General features: G+C 43.2%; 1 protein-coding gene across 2 annotated transcripts in view; it reads left to right on the forward strand.

Annotated features, from left to right (window-relative positions):
* ADAM12 (ADAM metallopeptidase domain 12) overlaps positions 1–19,467 on the forward strand; it is a 675,955-nt gene that overhangs the window by 634,893 nt on the left and 21,595 nt on the right. For both annotated transcript variants that reach the window (XM_059053840.2, XM_067024331.1), the window contains 3 exons: positions 199–334; positions 940–1,048; positions 2,983–3,162. In XM_059053840.2, coding sequence (XP_058909823.1) covers positions 199–334; positions 940–1,048; positions 2,983–3,162 — 425 coding nt within the window. The remainder of the gene's footprint in view (positions 1–198; positions 335–939; positions 1,049–2,982; positions 3,163–19,467) is intronic.

Here is a 19,467-nt window from a genome sequence, read left to right on the forward strand (position 1 = left end):
TGAATAATGGCAGGGCAGATGGCACCTCAGACACGACCTTTGAAGTGAGGCTAATTTATCAGTACACCATTCAGGGATTTACTCACTCCGTTTCTGGTCCTTCCTTCAAAGTGCATTTTGCCGTAAGTGTCACAGTTCGCTACTCCCCATATTTTAGTTACATGCCTCCCTCTCTGAGTCAAATGTGCTTTGTTTCAGGTAACCAAGGTTTAACGATAGGAATTCTGGTGACCATCCTGTGTCTTCTTGCTGCTGGATTTGTGGTTTATCTCAAAAGGAAGACATTGATACGACTGCTGTTTACAGATAAGAAAACCACCATTGAAAAGCTAAGGTACCCTGGGTTGGGGCCATCTTTTCAAGGAACGGCGTTTGAAAGAACGTGCGATGGGCTGCTTCGCACTGTGTTTTCCTTAGCAAAGAAGAGGTCAAATTTTCTGTTGGTTTGGTGTTTTAACATTTCTGCCAGACCAGCTGCCCCCGTCACTTTCCCTTCAAACTATTGGCGATTCATTACATAAATAAGCGGGGTGCTGATGAATTCCACCGGTGTATTTTCCCCACCCTTTTACATTGGTACTTTTTACAAGGTGGAATATTGAAACATTTTTATGAGACAGGGTAGCTTTCATCCAAATATATTCCAAGACATCATTGCTAAAATGCCAGCTTTATGCGAAATGTCTCCCAGGTGTCCCGAGCTGTGTGTCTTCGGATTGCAAGAACTAATTTAACAGAAGAATGGCTTGGGGGGAAAAAAACTCGATATTTATGTTTTAATCTTGTAAGAGTGTTAGATAACTTTTCTCTTGCATGTTTACCACACGAAGTTAAAAGAAGTGAATTGTGTTTTGCGTGTCACTGTGAACAAAACAGAAGAAGTCAAGTCAGGCAGGGGGGACAGCGCCCTCGGCCAGCGTGTCTGGGATTGCATTGCAGGTGTGTGCGCCCTCCCCGGCCGTCCAGTGGCTCCCAGCCGAGTCAGGCTCACCTTACCCACCTCAGCAAGGGGCCGATGAGGAAGCCGCCACCTTCCAGCACACCTAAGGTGAGTTTTGAACAAAGCTAAGAAGCGAGCAAGCACATGAAGACGCGGGTTTTACTTTTTTCTTTTTATTTTTTGTGTGTGCGGTACGCGGGCCTCTCACCGCTGCGGCCTCTCCCGTTGCGGGGCACAGGCTCCGGACGCGCAGGCGCAGCGGCCACGGCTCACGGGCCCAGCTGCTCCGCGGCACGTGGGATCCTCCCGGACCGGGGCGCGAACCCGCGTCCCCCGCATCGGCAGGCGGACTCTCAACCGCTGCGCCGCCAGGGAAGCCCACTCGGGTTTTTCAATAAGAGCTTGAGCAGCGCTGGACCCCGCAGGCCGTTGCTGGGAAACGCTGCGTCGGCGCCCTCGGGACAGCAGAGGCTTCCTGAGGTGGCGTATGGGGCTGGGAGAGGCTCGCGGTGCCAGGTCCCCCGGAGGCCGTGTGCCCTGCAGGACGTGCTAGCTACATAGGCATCACCCCTCCAGTCACCCAGGCGGCCACAGTCCCAGGAGGCCCACTGGGTACGCTGACCAGGCAGGGTCGTGCTGCTGGAGCCCTTCTGTGATTCGAGAATGCCCCCGACTGGGTCTGGGAGAGCTTCTGTGGCCGGCTGCTGCTCCCAGGGTATTTCTGAGAGTTACACGGAACCCCTCGGTCGGGCCCCTTTTGCTCCAGCCCTGGGCTATAGAAGCTCTGTCCAACCTATGGCTTCAGAGGGCTGGATCCTCGAGCCAAAGTACCTCATGGTTTCCTACTGTCTCTTCACTTTCCTGCTCCCTTGGTGAATTATGACTGGTGTTCCCTCTGACATTTAGGTTCCCCCACCAAGTGTTTTTGATGTACCTGTGGGTTGGGTTCCAAAGAGGAGACAGCTGTCCCTAATAAGCATTAGCACCTTTCACCCCTAACCGTGGGAGACAGGAAAAACAGCTTCATTTGCAAGAGCCAAAGATGCAGTTTTACCTTGAAGAGCCAAAACCCACAAATGACCCAAATATCAATCAACAGGTAAAAAGGGTAAACACACTTGGGTATATTTACACCGTGGGATCCTACTCAGAATTAGAAAAAGTGAACTATTGATACGCACTGCATCTTGGATCAATCTCAAAGTAACTCTGATGAGTGAAAGAAGCCAGACCAAAAATGATGATTTCATTTATATAAAATTCCAGAAGATGCAAACCAATTTATAGTGACAGAAATCGGATCAGTAGTTGCTGGGAGAAGGAGAAAGGGGAGCGGTGGGAGGGAAGGATGACGGGGTGATGGATGTGTTCATCGCTTTACTTACTGTGATGGTTTCATGGGTGTGAATCTATGTCAGCATTTACCAAATTGTACATTTTAAATATATGCAATTCATAGTCAATGAAACCTCAATAAAGCTATTTATAGAAAAAAAAGGAAGAAAAGAGGGAGGCAGGGAGGGGCAGGGGGCATGAGACCCACGCTGCATCCATTCTCGTCTGTCGCTAAGAACAAGGCCACCAGGCAGGAGGCAGCCCTCCAGACCCAGACCCTCACCTCCGCCCCGATGCTCCTTCCCCAGGAGTTTTCCTCAGTCCTCACCCAGCCTTGTGTACGCTGACCTGCGTCTCATTTTCACAAGTCCTGTGGAATTTCCTTAAGATCTGGTCTGTGTCTTCATGCGTGTCGGTGCTCCCTCAGGTTGCCTTGCACCTACTTGTTAACGAATTTAACCAGTTTTAAAACATTTAGATAGAGAGCGACCCCACTCTTCCAGGTTTGGGGGTGGGGGAGGGTGGTTTGTTAGAATCCTGAAGCTGACGTCAATGATAATAGATTCCCTCTGCTGTCATCCCTTGATTTCTTCCCCTCCTCCACCTGCCCTCCCTCTGCAGCTGGAGCAGATGAGTTAGCACTGCTTGTCCCTCCAGGGGATCACACAGTAACGACCACATCACGGCTCTTTGCTCTGACCCCGCAGGACAATCCCAGGAGATTGCCGCAGTGTCAGCACGTGGACGTCAGCAGACCCCTCAAAGCGCTGGACGCCCCTCTGCCCAGTTCCTCTCAGCGAGGACTCCCGCCCCTGCACCCGGCTCCTCGTGTGCCCTGCGTCCCTGCCAGACCCCTGCCGGCCAACCCCGCGCTCAGACAGGCCCAGGTACGCCCTCAGCTGTTAATGTGATGGAGGTCATTCAGATCCAGACTCTGCTACTTGCTAAGGTCTGAACTTGGGCGAGCTGCTTAAGTTCTCAGCACCTGTATAAAACGGAGATAATTCAGCTCCTGAGATGGATAAACAAGATCATCCGGGTAAAGCATTTAGTACAGTGCTTGGCGTCTAGTTATGGTGCCATATAGTTTAGTCATTATTAGGGATATCTTTCTTTATCTTTTCTATTCAGAGTAGTGAGGGTGCCCATTCACCTTGGCATCTAGACCATGACCCTCCTGAGAGTGACACGTGGCCCTGTGAACAATTGGGCCTGGGCAGTAAGACAGAGATGATCACTGTAGGAATGATAATAGGCGTATATAGTCTCTTACCTTCTCACCTTCAAAAATTATCGACGAAAATGTTAGCACCGATTTAGTTCCTCCACACCAGATGCAAGAGTGTATAAGATACTGTGTGTATATGATCTCATTTTTTATGCAGTTTTTGGAAGGAACAGTTTGTTTGTTATGACATGAGCTACAGGAAACTGGAGGTGGGGAAAAAAGTAAAAGCAACCAAATGAGAGAAGCACAAAGATATAATCGCTGGTCATTTTTCATTGCTATCAATGTTATATTTTCTTCTATCGACTTTTGTATACTTAAATGTCTAGTTAACATAATTTAGATTATTCTCTAGGTACATTGCTTTATATATATATATACTACCTCTTTGCCTTAAAGTCCTTCCCATTTACCATGGCATTAAATATTGTTTAAAATGTTATTTTATCAACGGCACTGTATGTGTATAGAGAATACTTTTTTAAGTTCTTGCCAATTAGTGGGCATGTTTGGATGTCTCCAGTTTTTGCTGTTATAAATAGCTCTCTTATGAAGGTCTAGATAGATCAATTTTGGACCACCTTAATTAGTCCCTTGGAGAGATTCCTAAGAGTGAAAATACTGGGTTGAAAAATGGTATAACCATTTTAAGCGTCTTAATGTATAAATTAAACATTTTTTCAGGATGGATACGCACTTACATTCCCACGCTAGTACAGAGCATACTAGTACTAAGTATTAACATTTCAAAGCTTTGCGCATTTGATACATAAAACAAAATATCTTTTTCTGTGTAGCAGTTCTATAAATTACTGAAAGGGATGTTGAAGTTTCCAACTATAAATGCGTCTCTTCTCGGCCATCAGTTTTTACTTCATGTGTTTGGAAGCTCTGTTGTTTGTGGTACAAAACAATTAGGATGATTGTGTCTTCTTGGTGAATTGACCCTTTTACCATTATGTAATGTCCTTCTTTAGCTCTGATGACTTTGTTCTAAAATCTGCTTTATCTCACATTAATACATTCACCTCAGTTTTCTTTTGATTAGGGTTTGCAAGGTATGTGTTTTTCCATCTTTTTACTTTTAATCTACCTATGTCACTTTACTTGAAATGAGTTTCTCAGAGACAACCTACAGTTGGGTCATGTATTTCTTCATCTGTTCTGTCAGTCACTGTCTTTTAACTGATGTGTATAGACCATTTACTTTTAATGTAAGTAGTGATATGTTAGAATTGAAGTGTTTTTATCGTACTTCTCTTTCCTGACTTCCTGTGGGTTTGTTGAACATTTTTCACTATTCCATATTGATTCATCAGTCGTGTTTATATGTCTGTCTGCACTTTTCTGAATGGCTACCCTAGGGCAGGGTTTCTCAACCTCAACATTGTTGGCATTTGGGGCCGGATGACTCTCTGTTGTATGGAACTGACCCGTGTATCATAGAATATTTAGCAGCAACTTGGTTTCTCCCAACTATAGATGGCAGTAGCATGTGTAATCATGTCTCTAAACATTGCCAGATGTTCCCTGAGAGACAAAAGTCACCCCTGATTGAAAACTGCTTCTCTAAAGATTACAATATAGGTACATAATTTATCACAGTCTACTAGTATCAATATTTCATCACTTCAAGTGGAATGTAAAAACTTTACCTCCTTTTAGGTCCCTTTATCCCTCTCCGTTTAAGATATGGATGTCTTGGGCTTCCCTGGTGGCGCAGTGGTTGAGAGTCCGCCTGCCGATGCAGGGGATACGGGTTCGTGCCCCGGTCCGGGAAGATCCCACGTGCCGCGGAGCGGCTGGGCCCGTGAGCCATGGCCGCTGAGCCTGCGCATCCAGAGCCTGTGCTCCGCAATGGGAGAGGCCACAACAGTGAGAGGCCCGCGTACTGCAAAAAAAAAAAAAAAAAGATATGGATGTCTTAAGTGTTACCTTTATGTAGTGAGAACCACTTCAGATGTTGTCATTTTTGCTTTCAAACATCAAGCATAATTTTTTTAACTTAAGAAGAATGGTTTACAGTATCTACTCATATAGTCACCCTTTCCATTCTTTCTTCACTTCTGATGTTCCAGGTTTCTTTCTGTTATCATTTCCTTTCTGTCTGAAAAAACTTCCTTCAGCTATTCGAGTTAGCCATTGGAAAGCAGGTCTGCTGCTGACAAATTCTCTTAGTTTTCCTTCATCTGAAAATGTCTGTTTCACCTTTATTCCTGAAGAATATTTTCAATGGATATAGAATTCTGGGTTAACTGTTTTAGTCTTACAACATTTGAAAACTGTTGTTCTGCTTCCTTCTGGGCTTTATGGTGATGAGAAATCCACCGAAAAATTCCATCCACAGTCTCTGTTCCAGGGAAGAGATGAGGTCTGTTATTGCAAGGAGGGATGGAAAGCAGGGCTCTGCCCGCTCCAGGATGTGGTGCCCAGTGGGGACAGCAGGGCATGGCTTTTTCCTAGTGCTCACCCAGAGGTAGAGTAAGGTCAGGTGTGGTCAAATGTTGCTCTTACTGGGGCACCCTTCTCCTGTTCTTTTAGCTAAAGATAGCAGGCTTTCCTCCGGCGTGTGTGTGTGTGTGTGTGTGTGTGTGTGTGTGTGTCTGGTGCTATTGGCATTTCCAGATGGAGGGCTCTCCAGAGCCCAGGCCAAGATATAAAGAAGGGGAAAACAAAAAACAAGGACTCACTACTGGGTCGTTCCTTGAGTTCTGAGGTTCCTAGCCAGTCCATTTACTTTCCTGCAACTTTTAGAGTGTCAGCTGCTTTATGAATTTTCTCCAGGCTTCTTTGTTATAATTTGCAGGAGGAATAGGGTGAAATGTGCTTATTCCATCTTGTCCAGATCTCATTTCTCTTTGCACTTCTTTGATTGCCAGGACACTTGGACTGCTTTTTGTATATCTATTAACAAATGGTATGCTGGTAAATTGGCTGTCCAAAAAAAAAAGCCTTGATTTGTAGGTGATTTAGCTGCTGTAAAAACTCCACCATGATCAATTTCAAGTTATTAACATGATGTCACCGAACAAGAAGTAGAGAATCAGCTGACATGAGCTGGTCACAGCCAGCTCCAGCATACAGCTGCTATTAACTGTAAGTTAATAGCTGTAAGTTGTCTGTTCTCATCCTTTGCCTATTTATTTTCTCTGTGAGAGAGTTTTTCTTCCTGATTTGTTAGTTAGGTGGTTTTTTTTTTTTTAACATCTTTATTGGAGTAGAATTGCTTTACATTGGTGTGTTAGTTCCTGCTGTATAACAGAGTGAATCAGCTATACATATACATATATCCCCATATCCCCTCCCTCTTGTTAGAGTTCATTTTCTTAATGGGTTAAGAATATTTACCCTTTTCCAGTAATTTACTGTAAACATCTCCCTAATTTGTCTTTCAGTTTTATTTATTTATTCTATTTTTTGGTATAAAAGGAATTCCAGTTTTTAATATTTAATTTATTAATCTTTGGTGAATTCGCCCATTCCTTTTGTGCTTACGAAGTCCTCTCCCATTTCAGTCAGTTAAGATCCACCTATAACTTCTGTTTATTTTGTTGCCTGTTGACCATTCTGTCAACATTGGTTTTTGAACCTGTCTTGCATTTACATTGGTGGAAGGGGTGGGCACCTTCTAAACTTTTCTGGACTTATTCGAGAATCTGATGAAGGCTATGAACCGTCAGAAGATGCACCACTACTCAATATTTTGTATGCAAACTTCAGATATTCACAGAGCCCATAAGCCGCTTCCCCAAGGATTCCCTGGTACTGAGGCTTTTCCTGTCTCTGTTTAAGCAGCTTGCCTGTGTACATGTGAAACTAGGACTGTCTCTAATAGGAAGGATATTTCTACTTGCTGGTGTCTTTTTTCCTACCAGCAGTGAACGCCTTCAAGAGTTCCTTTAAAGCAGGCCCCGAAAAAGGCCTTCATTCTGTTTTATGAAACTGAGGAAATGTTACCCTTTAAACATTAGTAACTGAAAAATCCACACTTCTCACTCCAGGCTGGTGTCTGTCTGTCTGGAGCTTTTTTGAGACATATGATACAGATTAAGCTCGCACTTTCCCTCCCATCACACAGAGGGAACTGGCATTAATTCCATGCAAGTGCGGTGCCTATATTCGGAGGTGGCTCTGGTTCGGCAACACGGATTGAATCCACTGACACTTTGTACTTGAGCATTACGGGTGCCCTGTCCCACATGACATGACAGACAAACGACTACATGGCCAGCCCTGCTTTGGTCATCCAGACTTACCATCTACGCTTTATGGAAGGAAAACGCTATCATAAACACCACGATAGTGGTCAGCCTCACATCTGAAGGGTAAGTTAGTTCTTTATAGAAAATGTTTGATCTTTTCATCAAATGTTTTATGTGATTTCTTTGAAATCAAGGCCAGTTGAGTCAACTCCTTCTCTCGTCCACAAATGGGCCTTTCTGGGCCACCATTTCCTTCTCGGGGAAATGAGCCTTGGAACTCAAGCTTCTCCAACTAACTCCTCAGCCTTGATGGAGGAAACGAACTTTCATTTCCTTTTCATCCTGTCAGCTCTTTTAGAGGAAAATAATTCAGTGTATTCATCTAGCTTTTAGCTGACTGCTGCCAAGTTCTCCTGAACCACAGCCTGAGCATGAGAGGCAAAGTGTGGGCTTGAGAAAAGGCTAGAAAAATGATGAAAAAAAATAAGAGGTCACAGGGGTGTGTGGTCACTACAGTTGTGTGCATAGGCAGGGAGCATGATAGACTGTCTTTGCTCGGCATTGCATTGGCCCTGCCCTACCTTGTAAGTTAGGTTAGCAATCCGCCAGGAATGGGCACTTAAATGAGGAGATCAGACAAACCAGCATCCATTTCCATCTTATAAGCCACGACAGAAACACCAGGGGAGGTCTTGTGCACTGACAGCTGCTGGATAGAGAGTGTATCTCAGGCTCTGGAAGGGAAAGAGGAGGAAAGGAAAACAGGGCAAGTTCCAAGAGTGGCTACAGAAGGATCCCAGAGGGTTTTGAGAGGCTTTCTCATACGGTTAATCTTAAGGTATTTTAGGTGTTTTTTCTCTGATTAAAAAAGTGTTCAAAATCATCCAATTTTGTACCCCAGAAAAGTCAACTGTACTGTATGATAGTTTTTTAAAGAGTAATTGTATAATAAGGGGAGGAAATACACATGCACACCGAACACGTGTCTTGAGCAGAATTCTGGAGGGGCGTCTTCGGGCAGCAGGCTTGAGCTCTGACACCCAGGTAGGGGGAGAGATGGGGGCACGTGAGCTCAAGAGCTGTGCTTCGTAGAGCGAAAGGATCACTTCCTCTCACCCCAGACATCGGTTGTAAAGTCAACCGACTTGACTTCCAGGAGGGAAGGGGGCCCAAGAAGCCCTGGGAGAGCCAGCGACTCTAGGAGAAATAACATCAGACACCGAGCTTTACGTTTCCCTTTTCTGCCCGTACATCCCCAAACCTCAGCGCAGGGGGCTAACCATCGCGGCCTCGCGCCGGTCTTGAGTTGGTCGGCAGATGAAGGAGAGGCTGCGGTCTCACCAGGGGCATGTGTGCAGGGGGAGGACGGCCTCCTGCCGCGTCGGGCCTGAGCTGCGGGGAGAGGACCCAGACAGCATCCTGGAGGAGCGCAGGGTGGGAGGTCGCAGCCCCCCGACACAGACACCACCCAGGGACCCTGGTTCCATCACGCGAGAAGGGGGTCTCAAGTTACTAAATATGAATTTAAAAATAAGTGCGACTCAAAAGGCCGGAAAATGGGAAGACATTCAGGTGACATTCTTACCCACCAACACCGGTGTGCCTGGCTTTATCCCCGGATGAGAAAAGGAAAGGATCGGGACAAACTCTGGGATTTTCGTTCAGTTTCTAGGATGTGGCAAGCTGAAATCCTTTATGCAGTTTATTATAATTAATAGGCTTCATTCCTTCATTTAAAGTTTAAAGAAAAACACATTCAGTGTCACATCTACACAGTCGATTTCTCTGCTCACAGAACTCTGTCTAGAGAAGGCTGTGCTAAGAAGTTGGAGGTCGACACGCAGTTTTCTGCCGTCAGTCTGAAATGTGCCATGATTCTAACGGGAGTGAAAGTGGTACCTTCAATCCATAGATGGGCCATTCTTCTAACACGTAAAAATCGCGTGAAAGCATCACTTAGCATTTATCTGTATTTTTGTCAAGGTCTGCCCCTTAAAATGGCGTTCGCACTATACGTGCTGATGGGTGGTCATACTTGATCTGGACTGTTACAGTTTTTTAAGCCCTTAGTTTCCTGGAAAACGTTAGGACGTGCTTTTTCGCCGTGGAATCTTATCGGTGAGTTATACCACTGAACTGACCTGTTAAGATTGTTTTTCCAGTCAGATTAGCTTCGTTACTAGAACAATAGGAGGCAAAAAAGGACGACCGAATCTGTCTCTTAGATTGATTTTTGCTGAATTCAAGTCCTTTCCTGAGACAGCAGATGGGCCTGTGACAATGTTTACCAACCCTATTTCTGGCACAGCTGGTCTGTGCTGCAGAAATTTCAGCAATGGCAGGATTAATTTCTATTTTTATTCTTATAACCAAGTGGTCTATAAATGCCTATGTGAGTTTGAGTTATTTTACTAAGTGTTTTGGTATAAGGAGCTTCTCAGTTGTGTTTTGAGTGGATATCAAATAGCAAGCACGTATTGAGCACCAGTTATGCGGCGGCTGCTCCCGGGCTAAGCACTTTGCAGGCATTTCTAACGCTCTCAAGGAGGCCTAGGAGGCAGATACTGCCAACAGCCCCATTTTACAGAGGAGGAGACAGGCAAAGTGAGGCTAGACAGCAAGACCCCCAAAGCAGGAGAGCCAGGGCTCCAACCCGCGTTCTCCACCTGCGGTCTTAAAATGGGTGCACAAGCAGGTAGATGGAGGGATGGGAGGGAGGAGGAAACTGCTGGAAGCCTGCGATGATGAGCATGTTTCAGGTCACTGACTGCCTTGATGATCTTTAATGCATTTTCCCCACTTTTGCCACAGAGATAAAGGTGAAGGGCGGCGGGGGGGGGGGGCGGGGGCGGTAACTTCTGGCATGGTGCAGCGCCTCAGACTGTACCAAGAAAGTCTTGCATGTCTCTTTGCTTTTGCTTGTAACAGTTTCATACTCCAGCTATTCTTGTCTAATATTGTCTTTCTTGGAACCAGCCCTTGTTCAGAACCATAGCAGTAGTTGCATTGCATTCCGGATATTCGGACACTCGCAGCATCTTAAATGAAAAATCTTCCATGCAATTTTTGTAGAGGTGGGAATTTTCAGTTCAGCGTTTCTGACAAACCTGACATTTCTCCTCATCCACACCTTACCTGTGTCTGTAGAACATACAACACACCGTAGTTTGTAAAACAAGACTGGCCAACCTTGTACATCTCTTCTAAGACTGCAGGGCAATCAGACTTCGCTTAAGCAGCTTCAGAGGGAGCGGGGGAGAGCTATTTCAAGGAGCCCTCCCTCTCCCAACCCACACAAAGAGTGATGAACAATTAACACAGGCTCTTATTCGTGAGAAGAACTACTCATTCATCAATGCTTTCTACGGATATAAATAGCAAAAAAAATTAATTTAGACCATGATTTAGGAAACATCAGGTGATAGCTGGTCGCTCTGAGGTTGAGCGCAAACTTTCAAAGTCATCTTCAACAGAATGAATTCACTATGTGAATGGATTTGAAAGAGGATTTGCACCCTTGTGACCTGTGTGGGTGTCCGATACTTAAACCAGCACCCATAAGGATCCATTCGGCAAGAAGTTCTCCCAAAGAAGTGAGATGAAATACAAGAAAACTGAGCATTATAAAAAGCCTTCGTTACTACGGGGAAACCTAAAGCTGATAACTGAGAAAACGTGCTGGGAAGCATCCTCCGTGCCTTCTCTCTGCTCCCCAGATTTCACTCTTTTGCCCAGGTGTTCTCTGAGACCCCCTCCTCCTGAGCCTTTCTGCTGTCCTCCTAGGGGTCTCCTTACTCACCTGCTGCCTCAGCCCACAGTTACCCGGACACCTGTCCTGCCCCATTTCAGAAGGCACAAGACTGAGTTATTCATCTCCAGGTACACCTCAGCCCAGGCCCTTGAACACAGTAGATGTTGTAGGAAATATGCTGAATTGATGTGAATTTTCAGTAGTAAATAATAAGCCCTGTCACTGGCTCACTTACTTGGTGGGGGTGGGGAGGGGCTGCCATATCAGCGAGTCATGGGTTAGCAGAAATTGTAGCCAATTACTCCTATAAGTGTAAAGTGTAGTGACCAAGGTTTTGGACTCCTGCTAACCTCTGCCTGCCCAGTACTCCCAGAAACTTCAGCTAAAATTTGTTGGGTTTCATATCATGCACTTATTTTTTTTTTCCTCTATCCAAGCCATTTATTTGAAACGCCAACTATACGTAGGATAAAGTCAGTGTTACCTGCTTGTCAGTAACTGCAGAAATACAGAACCAGTGAAAACCTTTGTACAACCATAATGATACTCGGAAGAGAAATGTATCATTTTACAATGCTTCACACAGAGAAATTCAACTTTGAAGGTATCTAAATAAAAAGACATTTCTTTAAAAAATACTATGTACAATTGAAGCGTAAACAAGTTTTACAAAGTACTAGTCATGCAGGTTGTAGAAAACACTTGCATAGGACATGAAATAACTTTAAGAAAAATTTCTGAGCCTTTAGCATTGAAGGCACTTGACTTTATACCAGTAAGAGAACAACCACAAGAAATGCAATGTTGTAGAAAATACGCTAATATTTACATGACAGACCCATCTGATGTCTCTAAAGGTACTGCACGTGGGAGCGCCCTTATCTCCCTGGAGAGAGAGAACTTCAGAGGGAAAGCCCTTTAACTCATTACAGTATATTCAATAGCATGTTTGTTTTCCACTCACTTCTGTTACTATGAACACCCAGATTGTGCATGAAAAAAATGGATGCCTGGTACTTTACCTTTATATTTTGTAACAGGCAATGGATGCCTATAAGCAAAAAATTCCAACAGTGTAAAGGGTTATTCAGAAAACAGTCTCTCTCCCACCTTTGTCACCAGGCTCCCTTCCCAGAAGCAATCATTGCTACTAGGCTTTTGTAAAATGTAATTTAGAATACAGTGAAAAGTCTCTTCCACCTGTCTCTCTCTGCAGAGTGAGAGATTATGGAAAATTTGGAAATTTCAGACACTCAAAATTGGACAGGAAGGTACAGTGAAACCTGGCCGCCCGTCACGCATCTTCAGCAACCATCACCTTGTTAGCACTCTTATTTCAAGCCTTAGATCCTTATTTGGGATTCAAATGGCAGCACACTCTGTACTTCTTTCCACTTTGCTTATTCCAGATCCACCTCATCCTTTTCACTGGCTGTGTAGTATTTCATGGTAGAGCCACACAGTAGATTCTTTAACCAGTCCCTTACTGATGGCCACATGGGTGGTTTCCAATCATTTGCTACTTCAAACAGGCATATTCTTGCCCGGGTACCTTGGGCCGATGCATGGTGATGGACGTGGGATAAATTCCTGAGAGCACAACTGCTGATCAAGGGCCATATGCATTCAGACATTTGGCAGATGAGGCAGAAATGCTCCTAACGGAGTCATCCCAATTTCCGTTCCCTAAGTCTTCACCAATATAGTGCGTTCAGAGATTTTTTTTAGCTTTGCCAATGTGATAGGTTGGAAAAAAAAAGTATCTACCTTTTTCTTCCTAAAAATGAGATGGAGGATCTTTCCACAGGTTTAAAATCCATTTGTTTTTTTCCCTTTTTCATAAACTGTGTTGTTGCCTCCTTTGCCACTTTTTATTGTCATGTTTAGAAAGGCTTGTCCACCCAAAGATTACAAGTATGTTTTTCTGTTTCTTACACCTTCATGATCTTTTCTTCACATTTAAATATTTGATCCATCCATTCTTTAGTGTATAAAATGAAGTAGGAATCCAACTTTTTCTAGATGACCACCTAACCAATCCTCAGCACTGTTCATTGTATTTGTGTACTTATCTGTCCGTTATTGGCTTATCTTTTCTTTATTAGATTTACCTGGTTTCTCCTCAAATCCTCCTGCCCCCAAAGAACCAGCTCTAGATTTTATATATGACTTTCCTTTTACTATTGTTAGACCACGGAAACATTACTTTCATTTCCCCTCTACAAATCTGAGATAATATCTCTCTCGTTGGACTTTGTGATAATTAAATGAAAATATCTAACATTATTAGAATGTAATGTCTTTGCTAAATGATAGTAATTAATTTTTTATTTTACTAATTATTTTCTGCTTTTATCTTTATCACTTCCAGTTTTAGGTTTATTTTCTTTCTAACTTCTTAGATCATTATTTCTTTTCTTTTTTTGGCGGTACGCAGGCCTCTCACTGTCGTGGCCTCTCCCGTTGCGGAGTACAGGCTCCGGACGCACAGGCTCAGCAGCCATGGCTCACGGGCCCAGCCGCTCTGCAGCATGTGGGATCTTCCCAGACTGGGACACGAACCTGTGTCCTCCGCATCGGCAGGCAGACTCTCAACCACCAGGGAAGCCCCATTATTTCATTTTTATTCATACTTTTATTCATACTTGATTACATGGCATGTAAGTCTAGGAATTTCCCAAACACTGCTCTGTCTGCACTTACGCGAACTTGTAGTGTTTTCCATATTTATAATTTTTAAATAGTCTATGTTTTCTCTTTTGTTTTCTCCTTTGGCCCAAAGATTGAAATTAATTCTGGGTGGCACAGTGATTAAAAATCTGCCTGCCAATGCAGGGGACGCAGGCTTGAGCCCTGGTCCAGGAAGATCCCACATGCCACGGAGCAACTAAGCCCGTGTGCCACAACTACAACTACTGAGCCTGCACTCTAGAGCCTGCAAGCCACAACTACTGAGCCCACTTGCCACAACCACTGAGCCCACATGCCTAGAGCCCGTGCTCCTCAACAAGAGAAGCCACCGCAATGAGAAGCCCACACACTGCAACGAAGAGTAGCCCCTGCTCGCTGCAATTAGAGAAAGCCCACGCACAGCAACAAAGACCCAACGCAGCCAAAAATAAAATAAATTTATTAAAAAGAAACTTCTGTTATTGTTAATATTTTAAATACAGATTTCCCTGCTATCTGAAAGCAGAGCATTCCTGTGAAACCGTTCATAAGCCAAAATGGCATAAAGTAAAGAAGTGATTACCTTGGGACACATACTGTTAAGGGATGCAAAAAATAAATTGAGATAAAGAAGAGATGCTCACAGACACACTTCAAAGCTCTGGCAGCTTGATGCTGAGATGCTGAGTGTAGTTCCCGGGGAAGGAACTACACTTAGTAGGCACCTCCACCTCTGCTCAGGGTGAGTTGTCTCTACAACGGCTGCTGCCCCAAAAAACGCTGAAAGCTTTTTTTGCCTGATTTTGTAAAAGCGAAGATCCTCTTTTGATTTCTTTCAGTTAAGTGAAAACAGGTACTAATGTAGATCTTTTGTAAAAGTGAGGTAAAGCGAACTTTCAAAAATTGGGGAATACCTGTATTTAAAATATATAAAAGTAAAAATGATCTAAAATTCACCCATATTTATACTACATAGAAATAACCATTGTTACCTGTTTTTCTATGTATACACCTATTTAAATTTCAGATATATAATATGCATACATTTCTTTTTTTTTTAAAGGAAAAATTAAACGATATAGACTACCTCAGCCCCCCTCCAGGTATAATCTCTGTCCTAAGTTTGGTGTTGATTTTCTATAGCACTTTTCAAATATTTTTATGTAAATAGGTATCCGTGAAAATATATAGTATTTTGTGTTTTTCAGTTTATATAAATGGTATTAAACTAAGCATAACAAAATGTGTACTTAAACTCAGCTCTGTTTTTCTTTTTGTTTCTGGATGTCTCTTTGGTTCTTATTCAGACATGAGGCTTCTCTTTTATTTTAAATACAGTAAGAACATTTGTTCCAATAATTCCCAAATCTAAACTCTTTGGGTGTGTTACTGCTGAGGTTTTTTTATTGCTCCCCCTCCCCCTCCCATGATCCCTTGCTTCTTTGGGTGCTTGGTCATTTACTGTGAGCTATCTAATTTTCTGGAAAATTCTCTGGGAGCTCTTTCAGATCTAGGATGGAGTCTGTTCCTCCAGAGAGGGTGTAATTTGCTTCTGTCAGGTGCCCAGGGCAGCACCAGCTTGAGGCCCCTTGAAATGGCTCAGGGCTTATGAGCCACCCAGGTGATGTGATGTCAGCTTCAGGTCCTCGGGCAATTTGTGGTTATAGGTTGGTCTGCCCAGCACCAAGAGAACTCTTCTTGTGTCTGCTACGGATGGACAGTAGTATGTGTTTACTTCTAGAATATTCTTACCCTAAGGTACAGTCCTTTGCAGGGCTCAGCTTTACCAGGGAGAGGTCAGGAAGAGAATGGTGCCCTACTGAACTGAGGCTGGTGCTGACCTTCAACTCCTGCAGCCATAACCTTGAAAGGGTATCAAAACCAAAACCCAGGTTTCCCTAATTTGGCAAATGCCTATAGCTTCAGTGTACTACTTACCCTTCTGGGCTTCTCCTTTCAGTTAGATGTTGGCCTGATAGCATCTTGCTATCTTGTAGCTCTTTGATGCTTTTAAGAAACTTTTTTTTTTTTTTTTTTTTTTTTTTTGCGGTACGTGGGCCTCTCACTGTTGTGGCCTCTTCCGTTGCAGAGCACAGGCTCCGGACGCGCAGGCTTAGCGGCCATGGCTCACAGGCCTAGCCACTCCGCGGCATGTGGGATCTTCCTGGACCGGGGTACGAACCCGTGTCCTGGACTCTCATGTCCTGGCAAGTGGACTCTCACCCACTGCGCCACCAGGGAAGCCCAGAAATATTTTATTTTTTCTTCTCACTGAATTTATTTTTATATCAAAAACTATAATTTTTCATTAAGAAATGTTATTTATGTTAACATGTAATGAGTTATTAGTGTTTTTATTTTTTAAATTTTTTATTTTTATTTTATGTTGGAGTAAAGTTGATTAACAATGTTGTATTAGTTTCAGTTGTACAGCAAAGTGATTCAGTTATACATGTATATACATGTATCTATTATTTTTCAAGTTCTTTTCCCATTAAGGTTATTACAGAATATTGAACAGAGTTCCTTGTGCTATACAGTAGGTCCTTGTTGGTTATCTATTTTATATAGAGTAGTGTGTATATGTCAATCCCAACCTCCCAATCTATCCCTCCCCCACCCACGCTTACCCCCTGGTAATCATAAGTTCGTTCTCTAAGCCTGTGAGTCTGTTTCTGTTTTGTAATAAGTTCATTTGTGTAATTTTTAAAATTCTGCATATAAGCGACATCATATGGTATTCGTCTTTCTCCGTCTGACTTCATTCAGTATGATAGTCCCCAGTTCCATCCACGTTGCTGCAAATTTCATTCTTTTTAACGGCTGAGTAATATTCCATCTTAAATATGTACCACATCTTTATCCATTCATCTGTTGATGGACATTTAGATTGCTTCCATGTCTTGGCTATTGTAAACAGCACTGCAATGAACATTGGGGTGCATGTATCCTTTTGAACCATGGTTTTCTCAGGGTATATGCCCAGTAGTGGGATTGCTGGGTCATATGGTAATTCTATTTTTAGTTTTTTAAGGAACCTCCCCACTGTTCTCCACAGTGGCTGTACCAGTTTACATTCCCACCAATAGTGTAAGAGGGTTCCCTTTGCTCTACACCCTCTTGAGCATTTATTGTCTGTAGACCTTTTTGATGATGGCCATTCTGACCGGTGTGAGGTGATATCTCATTGTAGTTTTGATTTGCATTTTTCTAATAATTAGTAATGTTGAGCATCTTTTCACGTGCCTTTTGGCCATCTGTATATCTTCTTTGAAGAAATGTCTGTTTAGGTCTTCTGCCCATATTTTGATTGGGTTGTTTGTTTTTTTGGTATTGAGCCACATGAGCTGTTTGTAAATTTTGGAGATTAATCCCTTGTTGGTCACATCATTTGCAAATATTTTCTCCCCCTCTGTGGATTGTCTTCTCATTCTGTTTATGGTTTCCTTTGCTGTACAAAGGCTTTTGAGTTTAATTAGGTCCCATTTGTTTATTTTTGTTTTTATTTCCATCACTCTAGGAGAAGGATCAAAAAAGATCTTGCTGTGATTTGTGTCAAACTGTGTTCTGCCTATCCAATCTTACATTAAGGTCTTTAATCCATTTTGAGTTTCTTTTTGTTTATGCTCTTAGAGAATGTTTTAATTACATTTTTTTACATGTAGTTATCCAGTTTTCCCAGAACTATTTACTGAAGAGACTGTCTTTTCTCCATTGTGTAGTCTTGCCTCCTGTGTCATAGATTAATAGACCATAGGTGCGTGTGTTTCTTTCTGGACTTTTAATCCTGTTCCATTGATCTATATTTCTGTTTTGTGCCAGTACCATACTGTTTTGATGACAGTAACTTTGTAGTATAGTCTGAAGTCAGGGAACCTGATTACTCCAGCTCTGTTTATCTTTTTTCTTTTTTTTTTTAACATCTCTATTGGAGCATAATTGCTTTACAATGGTGTGTTAGTTTCTGCTTTACAACAAAGTGAATCAGTTATACATGTGTTCCCATATCTCTTCCCCCTTGCATCTCCCTCCCTCCCACCCTCCCTATCCCACCCCTCTAGGTGGTCACAAATCACCTAGCTGATCTCCCTGTGCCATGCAGCTGCTTCTCACTAGCTATCCACCCTACGTTTGGTAGTGTATGTCCATGTCACTCTCTCACTTTGTCACACTTTACTCTTCCCCCTCCCCATATCCTCAAGTCCATGCTCTAGTAGGTCTGTGTTTTATTCCCATCCTACCCCTAGGCTCGTCATGACATTTTTTTTCTTAGATTCCATATATATGTGTTAGCATACGGTATTTGTTTTTCTCCTCCTGACTTACTTCACTCTGTATGACAGACTCCAGGTCCATCCACCTCACTACAAATAACTCAATTTCGTTTCTTTTTATGGCTGAGTAATATTCCATTGTATATATGTGCCACATCTTCTTTATCCATTCATCCGATGATGAGCACTTAGGTTGCTTCCATATCCTGGCTATTGTAAATAGAGATGCAGTGAACATTTTGGTACATGACTCTTTTTTTTTTTTTTTTTTTAATTATTTATTTATTTATTTATTTTTGGCTGTGTTGGGTCTTCGTTTCTGTGCAAGGGCTTTCTCTAGTTGTGGCAAGCGGGGGCCACTCTTCATTGCGGTGTGCGGGCCTCTCACTATCGCGGCCTCTCTTGCTGCGGAGCACAGGCTCCAGACGCGCAGGCTCAGTAATTATGGCTCACGGGTTTGGTTGCTCCGCCGCATGTGGGATCTTCCCGGACTGGGGCACGAACCCGCGTCCCCTGCATTGGCAGGCAGATTCTCAACCAGTGTGCCACCAGGGAAGCCCTACATGACTCTTTTTGAATTCTGGTTTTCTCAGGGTATATGCCCAGTGGTGGGATTGCTGGGTCGTATGGTGATTCTATTTGTAGTTTTTTAAGGAACCTCCATATTGTTCTCCATAGTGGCTGTATCAATGTACATTCCCACCAACAGTGCAAGAGGGTTCCCTTTTTTCCACACCCTCTCCAGCATTTATGGTTTCTAGATTTTTTGATGATGGCCATTCTGACCAGTGTGAGATCATATCTAATTGTACTTTTGATTTGCATTTCTCTAATGATTAATGATGTTGAGCATTCTTTCATGTGTTTGTTGGCAATCTTTATATCTTCTTTGGAGAAATGTCTATTTAGTTCTTCTGACCATTTTTGGATTGGGTTGTCTGTTTTTTAGTTATTGACCTGCATGAGTTGCTTATAAATTTTGGAGATTAATCCTTTGTCGGTTGCTTCATTTGCATATATTTTCTCCCACTCTGAGGGTTGTCTTTTGATCTTGTTTATGGTATCCT

The sequence above is a fragment of the Kogia breviceps genome, chromosome 2 (genome assembly GCF_026419965.1).
Source record: "Kogia breviceps isolate mKogBre1 chromosome 2, mKogBre1 haplotype 1, whole genome shotgun sequence".
In the NCBI taxonomy this organism is placed as follows: domain Eukaryota; kingdom Metazoa; phylum Chordata; class Mammalia; order Artiodactyla; family Physeteridae; genus Kogia; species Kogia breviceps.